The sequence below is a fragment of the Aplysia californica genome, unplaced genomic scaffold (genome assembly GCF_000002075.1).
Source record: "Aplysia californica isolate F4 #8 unplaced genomic scaffold, AplCal3.0 scaffold00910, whole genome shotgun sequence".
Classification (NCBI taxonomy): domain Eukaryota; kingdom Metazoa; phylum Mollusca; class Gastropoda; order Aplysiida; family Aplysiidae; genus Aplysia; species Aplysia californica.
The window spans coordinates 81,985-92,012 of record NW_004798180.1 but is presented as its reverse complement, the minus strand read 5'-3'; the positions used below and the strand labels follow the sequence as shown (position 1 = coordinate 92,012).

General features: G+C 44.2%; 1 protein-coding gene across 1 annotated transcript in view; it reads right to left on the bottom strand.

Moving 5' to 3' along the window:
- Positions 1–3,687: 3,687 nt before the first annotated feature.
- Positions 3,688–10,028, bottom strand: part of LOC101860055 (tectonic-3) — a gene marked incomplete in the record, with an annotated part of 14,685 nt that continues 8,344 nt past the window's right edge. Inside the window, 7 exon segments of the mRNA XM_005110561.2 lie at positions 3,688–4,546; positions 5,534–5,674; positions 5,989–6,199; positions 6,891–7,010; positions 8,111–8,223; positions 8,882–9,001; positions 9,851–10,028. Of these exon segments, the coding sequence (XP_005110618.2) occupies positions 4,295–4,546; positions 5,534–5,674; positions 5,989–6,199; positions 6,891–7,010; positions 8,111–8,223; positions 8,882–9,001; positions 9,851–10,028 (1,135 nt within the window).

Here is a 10,028-nt window from a genome sequence, read left to right as displayed (position 1 = left end):
TCTCTCTCTCTCTCTCTCTCTCTCTCTCTCTCTCTCTATCCTCTTCTCACAAGGTAAGAGTCAGACGAAAGATAAACAGGACAGAAGGAAGAAAAAAACAGAAGTGAAAGAAAAGAAGGACTTAAAGGAGAAGAGACAGAAAGACACAACAAACATTGTTAAAAATCAAAATTCACATGAAACATGGAACGAAATTAATCTACAATAAAACAGGAACTTTGAATAAAATAATTTATTGAATAATGAGCTACCTATAATGATCATACATAACTAACGCACAATCTGTATATCTACCAATTCGTCATCCTCCATTCACAAAATCTCAGGATTAGAAAAATACAAATCGAAGACACAGGACAAAACAAGACATGAACTTTGCCGTGCCAAGGCAGAGCGGCGTATCTGCACTTTTTATGATTTTGAGTTACGTCCAGCTGCCATTGGAAATATGGACATGACCCTTCAGATACGTCTGTTTGCCACAGTGAAATCTCCTATTTGTAGTGCAGATACGTCTGTTTGCCACAGTGAAATCTCCTATTTGTAGTGCAGATACGTCTGTTTGCCACAGTGAAATATCCTATTTGTAGTGCAGATACGTCTTCCTGCCTTTGACACAAGATGCAGAATGGGTATAGGCGCCCATTTAAACGAAGATACAAAAATTAATAATTTTTGCAGATACGTCGGTCTGCCTTGGCACGGCAGAACTGCTGTAAGTATTTCCATGACCTCTGACTTGTCACAACATGAATATGCATATATGGCATAGCACATCTTTTTTTCTGTCCTTTAAGAAGAATAAAATGAAATAAGAGATGAAGAGAATAATATATGAACTTACAAAAGACTGAATGATTGAATGAAGGAATGAATGAATGAAGGAAAGAATGAATGAAGGAAAGAATGAATGAATGAATGAATGATTGAATGAAGGAATGAATGAAAGACTGAATGAATGAATGAATGAATGAATGAATGAATGAATGAATGAATGAATGAATGAATGAATAAATGAATGAAGGAATGAATGAAGGAATGAATGAAAGACTGAATGAATGAATGAATGAATGAATGAATGAATGAATGAATGAATGAATGAATGAATGAATGAATACAATGAACTACAGTTTCCCCAGACAAAAACAGGAACCAAACACCAACAAATTATACACAAACAACATAACAAAAACAAGAGCAAATCACAATAGTGTCCTTTCTCTCGTCTCCTTTTTAAAAAAATGTAAACCTGCATTTGTTTTTACCGTCCTGTACAGCCAAGAAAAATTTCCCTCTGGGATAATAAAGTATTATCTTATCTTATCTTATCTTCTTCCCTTCTGACTACTTGCATTAACCTGACCACTCACAGTTCTGATCCGAGGACAGATCAAACAGCCGATAAACTGTTGAGTGTGAGGAATATCTACCGTCAAATGTGGCTCCCACAAACAACAGAAGACGCAAAACTTTCTAACCTCTTCAGCTGTTGCAGTAACAGCTTTTACTTTGATCAGCACCTCTCAATTTTTACATCTTTTTAACACTTTACGGTCACTTGGCGCAATAATGCGACGGGGAAAGTTATCCGCTCTGGTCACCTGAAGCAGTTCTGCGCAGGCCCGAAGAGTCTGTTGCAGTCACTCTCCTGGCTGGGTGACCAGATGGGGTATTTTGTACTGCTGGCTGTGCGACTGCAAAGTGGTGATGGTCAATTAATCTTTGTTGCATATAACAAACTCTATAACAAACTTTGATTTGTTCTGAGGTCAACTTTTCTCACTATTTGGTCAGTGTATGGTCTAGCTCACCCACCCAGACAGGTCAGAACCGCTCTAAAAAACTACAGTAGACACATGAGCCTCATCAGCTGAAACAGCGATCATCAATTATAACATTTGTACAGCACAAACTCCCACTCAACAGCAAACTCTATGGACATTACAATCTATATCATTACCCCCCGCAGACTTGTATAACAATAACATTGTGAGGGAAACCACATCAACGTCCAGGGACACATGCAACAAAGGTTTACTCTTCATCCCGACACATGCCATAATTCACAACTGGAAAAAAAAGATTTACGCTCATTGGACGGATTTCTGAGAAGATATCACCGCGGATCGGCACAGAACACAAAACACACCACCGTGTAAACGACACACTGCGGTGTCTGATGGGGACAAAGTACGACCACACCCAGCCACTGTATCATACACTGTACCACATAGAGACTTGGAGTATGCATCATTCACTCACTCACCACACACAAACCACAGACACAGACTCTGAGTATACTTGACTCCCACACTCACTCACTCACACACCCACCCCACCACACACTCACTCACACACCCATCCCACCACACACTCACTCACACACCCACCCCACCACACACAAACCACAGACACACACATTGAGTACACTTGACTCACTCACTCACACACTCACTCACCCCACCACACACAGCCACTTTATCATACACAGAACCACACAAGGATTTGACACAGAAGAAAACACTTCTCTCAAATACCGGTATTCACATCAAACCTAATCTCAGCCACTGTTGACCAGCACAACAGCTTCAGATCTCTGAATCAAACAAAACTATAAAAAAGATAACAACATTTTGTTACAAGAAGCTCAGAAACAGATCAACCTACAAGTAACAAGACAACCTTTTGCTCATCACAAACGATACAAGGCCAGAGAAAAAGTGAGAAAGTTCTTGCACAGAAAACTCTCTAACATCACAATAAAATAATTTAGTGTATCTAAAGAGTATCACCTGCAAACAGGAAACTCTTGCTGCATTCTAAAAATATTCAGGGGGATTTCCTGTGTACGGAGTGCAGAAAGGCTGAAAGAACAAACAAACACATCAAAGTAGGTCTGTGTCGTACCACAACACTAGGCACGTGTCACGCCATCACGTACAAGCTCAGTGCTTTCTTGTCCTATCTCCATTATCTTTAACAGTGAAAATGTGACGTCTCCTTAAGCTCACTCTTTGTTATGAACTGTTTTCACTGTTATTAAAAATGGAGATAGGACAAGAAAGCACTGAGGTGGCGACATACGACCATCACATCACAACACAGCGTAAGGCACAGAATGGCGTCTGCTAGCGTAGCATTAGTTTCTACCAGAGTAAATAAATAGTTTCACTGAGGGTACACATAACCACACCCATACTCCCCACAGGCTCACCTCACAAACACGCGCCAAAACTCTAAAAGTTCCTGGTGACCGCATCCCATGGCAAAATTGGGACATAGTGAAAAAATGTCCCCATGTGCATGCTTGTAAAACGTTTCCATCACACATCCAAGGCTAGGCACACTCGGCCACACAAGAATCAAACACTCTGAGATATACAGCACACCTACAATAGTAAAAACTTCCTCAAAGTTTTTATCCCCCTGACAAATGGTCGATTTTAAGGACAAGCGGGCTAACCCAGATTTCAGGGGGTTACCAAAAATCTTGACCTACACCAAAAGTGGGCATTGCCCTACCCATAGGAGAAGTTTGGTTTCGTTGGTGTGTATATTTGTTTGGTTATAGAGAAAACTCTCCTTGTCTTTTAAAGAAACAGAACAAGGGGCAAAAACTTTACCTTGGAATTTCTCAAAACAGCATTTTTTCAGGATAGCCCCCTTGTGCGCGCTCACATGACCTTATGCAGTTGCAAGCGCCGTAAAACCTCTACTATTAAAAAAAAAGCCCCCTTGTGATTAAAAGTGACCAAATATGAGAAGTTTTTCGGAATGTTCGCATGGCAGACCAACCAATCACACAGTCACTCACAATAGTCGTGTTGTCAAATATATGTCACATCAAGGTGGAAACAGGCGCTCTGCAATTTTTGGGCATATAGACAGAGTTATAATTACTATCACCGTAAGGCTTGCTCATTTGTCTTGCTTTTAATAATTAAAAAATGTTCATCTATCTGGCATAGAAGCCAAGATATTTGTGATTAAAACACGTTGGGGTTGCCAGGCGTCACAGGTAAAATTAGCGAGAAAATAGCTGCCAAAGTTTGGTGACTTCCAAATCTTAAGTGTCCTTGCGAACTGCAATTTTACTTTTTTTTCTGTCTTTGACCAACATTTTTCAATAAAACCCACAAAGAAGTGTGTTTTCTAATGGACATAAAAGGTTTCGAGCCGGAAAAAAAATTCAATAAAAATTGCCCAAAGAGCGGTAAAATGTCAGTTTCTTCGATTTAATTATTTTGATGAGCACCTGATTTCCCCACATGGATGCCACACACAAAAATCTGGATTATAAGAAGAGTTGCGTCATTGCTATAAATAAACATACACAGAGGCTGAGGTAGCCACAGGGGCCTTGCGAGGCCGGGGCAGAACTGAGGAACGGGTAGAAGAAGTCGTACGGCAGACGTATGGCGAATGTCGGGTACACGCCCTCCACGCCCTCGGGCAGACGCGACACGTCGATGAAGGTCACCGAGCTGCTGATCTCCACTCGCTGGGTCACCGCCGAACTTCCTGGCAGGCAGAACGGACCGGAGCACTGGAGGAATACACAGGGGTACAGGGATGTGAAGGACAGATGGACAGAAGAGGTACAGGGATGTGAGGGAAAGATTAACAGGAGAAGTAAAGTGTTATGAGAGAAAGATAAAAGGAACAAGGAGTGTGAGTGTTTGTGTGTGTGTGTGTGTGTGTGTGTGTGTGTGTGTGTGTGTGTGTGTGTGTGTGTGTGTGTGTGTGTGCGTGTGCGTGCGTGCGTGCGTGCGTGCGTGCGTGCGTGCGTGCGTGCGCGCGCATATTTCAGTGTGTGTGTGAGTGTATGTGTGTGTGTATGTAGTAGTGTATGTGTGTGAGTATACGAGTGTGTGTGTGTGTGTGTGTGTGTGTGTGTGTGTGTGTGTGTGTGTGTGTGTGTGTGTGTGTGTGTGTGTGTATGTGTGTGTGCACACGCGTGTGTGTCTGTGTGTGTGTCTGTGTGTGTCAGGCAGGCATGTAGGTAAGTAGGCAGGTAGGTAGGTAGTTCGTTATTTTTTTTTTATAGTAGAGGTTTTTACGGCGCTCGCAACTGCATAAGGTCATATGAGCGCCAAGGGGTGGATGTCAACAGAGAAGTCTTTACAGGGAATCAGACTTACTCTGCTCACCTCTCTAGCTTCAACAGCACAAGATCTGCTTCCACTATCAAGGCACCCCGGAAATAGTGGGTCACAAGAGAGTGACATACATACAAAAGAAGTAGGGGAAAAGGACAAAAGTAAGGATCATGAAAGAAAAAGCAGCAGTCCCTGTTGTAGATCAGGCACAGTTATGAGCGTGACATGAGTCAGCCCATTTACAATTCTACTGTACTTGAACGAGAAATGTCCCCCCTTTGGGAATGGCCTAAAGACACTTCAGTCAGTGGCACTGCCCCGGGGGGATGGTCGTTAGTTAAAAGGTAGGTAGGAAGATAAAAAGTAGGTAAGTAGGTAGGTAGGTAGGTAGGTAATTAAATAGGTAAATAAATAAGTAACCCCCCCCTGCTCACCTGATATTCCACCTGCTGGGGTTCGTCGTACACAAACGCGGCACCGATGATCATGGGCTGAGGGTTGGCCAGAGAGCCCACGTTGGCGTACAGAATCTGCAGGTTCATGCCCAGGGATAGAAGACACTTGGACCCCGAGCTCTGGACCAGGACAAAGAACAACAGAGAAATTGGCTACAGTAAACACGAGATACAGACAGAGTTGAACATACACATACACACACACAAACATACACACACACACACACAAACATACACACACACAACAACAACAACAACTAATTCTATTGCCCCCTTAACCCATTGGAAATACACAAAAACACACACACACACACACACACACACAGACACACACACACACACACACACACACATACACACACACACACACACACACACACACACACGCACACACACGCACGCACACACATACACACACCCTCCCCCACACCCACCGTAGGTGGCCTGGGTCTGTTACTGCTGTAGAACACGGGCGGCCAATCGTCTGTCTTCTCGGGCTCAGAGTTGCCGAACATAGCCAGGACGAGGCTGGTCTTGGAGTACTCGTTGATGTCTGTGTCGATGGTCGCGGGGAAACCCTCCAGCGCGCTGATCACTTCCTGCTGGAGCAGACGGCACGACTGGTCGATGCCGCTAGCACTTACCCTGGGGATTGGAAAAGAAGGCAGTCTCTGAACCGAACGTTGAACGATGGAAGTGCGTTCCAATTTGGCACCCCCTCACATGGTTCACGATTATAGCTTTCTTTGTTCTGAACTTGGGCCGCACTTCTGGTCATAGTCTGTTTCAAATGACAAATTGTTACCCTTCCAATTAGACTATCAGCTGCTTCACACAAAAGTAGTGTTTTCTGTCTCGGGTGCGAAATTTTCCGTACCGATACTGTCGGCGTTCGGGCTGGGAGAGTTAACTTATCGGGCCCCCTGGAAATATGTGTGCAAGGACTCAACATTTACAGACTAATCTGTCTCGTACATCTCGCATCACGATGGCTCATCTCTAGGCAGGAACAATGTTGACAGTTTCAGAAACCTGGATTTCCAGATTTATCCGGAGTTTAGTTTTAGACAGTTTTACGGCACTCGCAACACAAATAGGTCATATAAGTGCTGAAGATTTGAGGTGTAACTAGAAAGTAACTTTTTTAAAAAGGAGGGGAGACAAGGATGGTAGATGTTTGAAAGGAAAGTGGCAGCAAACCATACTAGAGCACCCGCCAACCACTTCTGCTACACACACACACTCACACAACAACAACAACAACCCATACAATAACAACAACAACACACAACAACAACAACAACAACAACACACAACAACAACAACAACAACTCACTGTATAAAACAACCAGTGCGCATGTCTTCCCCAAACAGCACAGGCTCCCTGGGCTGACCAGCAGCGGTCAAACAGTCCCCGGTCACTGACGGTCGCACCAGGCCCAGGGGTGTCCTCTGTCTACACGCCGCGGTCAAGGAGAGATCACTGTGTACCAACTCGTAGTTTACACGATAGAGTTATTTTTTTTTGGCTCTCCATTAACATCAATGCATAATCACTGCATGCAAAATGAAATGTCTCCGTAAAACCCTTAACATCACAAGACGAGACAGGCAGAGAAATGAAGAAGTAAGAGCAGCTATCGGCACTGAGACCTGCCTGCGTTACATAGAAAGACAGAGGATAAAATGGTTTGGCCACCTGTTACGTATGTCACCTGGTCAGCCAGCCTCGAGAGCCTACAACACCAAGCACTCAGGCTATAAAGGAAGAGGAAGGTGTTAGACTATTAGATTGCTTTTATCAATATACAGAAGGGAAACAATAAATCCTGGATTGTTGGTCCTTATATTAACATGTTGAATTATGTCCCTGTAATTGTAGGCCCTACTTTTATTTATCTACCCTCACAACAAAGATTGTCTGATCTTAGTGATCTTTACTCACTCCTCCTTCCTGTTTCAATCACATGTACTCATGCTCATTATGATTTATTTAGTCTTGTCAGTGAAGCCAGAGAGGGCAGACCTCATATCTTTTTCATCATTAAATTACCCTTCTTCATCTAGAAACGGAGTTTTTACTTTTGCTTTATTAAATACAATAATGGCAAACAACCCCAGTGCAACAGAGGGCCACGCACAAGGTGGATCGAGGGTGTCAAGGAAACCCTGAGAAAACATCACATCACAACTGAAAGAGCTGCGGAGCTGGCCTACCACCATAGACAACTGCATCTCCCCTCGACGTTTAACGGCAACAGAGGATGAACAAGTCAAAGTAAGTAAGTATTAATATCAATGATCACAGTTCTTTAGCTTTAGTGCAAGTTTTGCAGCACTTGCAGCACAGTTAGGTCACAGAAGTGCTGAAGATTCGAGGGGTTACATCATAATAACATACAAAAAAAAGAGGGAGGAGAGATAAGGACGACAGATGTTTGATGGGACAGAAACAGTAAACAACACCAAAGCACCTGCCAACCACCCACAGGATGATTACAATTGCCATGTAAGCCAGACAAGAACATTTCCGTGACCCGCGTGGTGGAAGGATACATGTAGTAGCCGCCGGTCGAGGTCAGGTTGGAGATCCCCGCCAGCACGGGCAGCCCCACGTCATAGCCGGGGTTGCCGCTGCGGGCGACTGGAGCTTCCGTGCTCGTCGATGCCTGGGGAGAGAGAGGATTGGCAGACGTTACAGTGGGCTCTGTGCGGGGTTACAAAACCTGCTGCCAATTGGCTAAGCAAAAATTTAAAAAAAAGAAATCCTGAACTTTTCAGACAAGTACATGTCAACACACCCACATACACACACACACACGCATACACAAACACTCACACACACAGACATACACAAACACTCACATACACACACACGCAAACACTCATATACACACACATGCAAACACTCACATACACAAACACACACACACACACACACACACACACACACATACACACATACACACACACATACACACACATACACACACATACATAAATACACAAACATACACACATACACACACACACACACATACCTACATACACAAACACACACATACATAAATACACAAACATACACACATACACAAACACACACATACATAAATACACAAACATACACACATACACATACACACACATCCACACACACACACTTACATAGAGGCACACACATGAAAAGTCACTGAACGGACACACAAAATTATGAGGGGGGGAAAACGGAAAAACCGTACAGATCTACCAAAAGATTGACATCTCAGAGGTTCCAGAAGGTTCCACACAGCTGAGAGGTGAACTTTCTGCAGAAACAAAGCGACTCACCGTAGAAAAGGAAGTGGAAAACGTCTGCGTGAGACTGTTGTCGGTGATATCGCTGAAGACAAAGCTGACGTATGCGTTGTCGATGCCGAACCGACCTCTGGTCTGGAAGCGGTACCGCACCTGGGAGAGAGAGAAAAAAAGTCCCCAACAATATATTAACCCTTTCTGTATGCCCTGGGGTCATTTTGTACCCCCGGGGTTGTATTCTTCACATTTTAGAATACTTCTAGTGCGAAGATCTCTTTGAAATTTTCAGTATTCCTCAAAAAAATCATTTTGACAGACTGCTATGCAAAGCGTATGGATCGTATTAAGGAGTAAATTTCCTCTTAGGAAAGTGGTGGCACAGATTTCCCCACATCGTATGGATACGATAGTAAAACACGACGTACGGATAGGGTCAATATAGCTAGCTAAGCAGGATTCCACTCTTTAACTCCAATGTCAAGTCTGTGCCCCTCTACGGTTGCGAAACTTGGAAGACAACGAAGACAGTGCTGAATAAAGTCCAGACTTTCATCAACAGACGTACGAGGAGTATTCTAAGAATTAAGTGGCAGGATAGAATAAGAAATGAAGAGCTGTGGGAAAGGACAGGACTAAGAAAGTGGCGATGGATGGGACACACCGTCAGAAAGCCCTGCGGAAACATCACAAGACAGTCATCCATCCACCCGTCCACCCATCCATCTATCCATCCATCCATCTACCCATCCATCCATCTATCCGTCCACCCACCCACCCATCCATCCATCTATCCATCCATCCATTCACCCATCCATCCATCCATCCATCCATCCACCCATTCATCCATCCATCCATCCACCCATCCATCCATCCTTCCATCCATCCATCCACCCACCCATCCATCCATCCACCCATCCATCCATTCATCCATCCATCCATCCACCCATCCATCCATCCATCCACCCATCCATCCATCCATCCACCCACCCATCCAGCACTCACCTCTGTCAAGACGTTCCGACACGTGGCCGATGCGGCGTCATAAGTGGGCATGGCTGGGGGCGTGGCAAACGCGCAGGGCCCCGTGACCCCGCCCACAACACACAGCAAGGGGTCGGTGGGCTCCAGGTCAAAGGTCAGGGTGTAGTTGTTGGTGTAGAGCTCCGTCACGCCGGTCAGG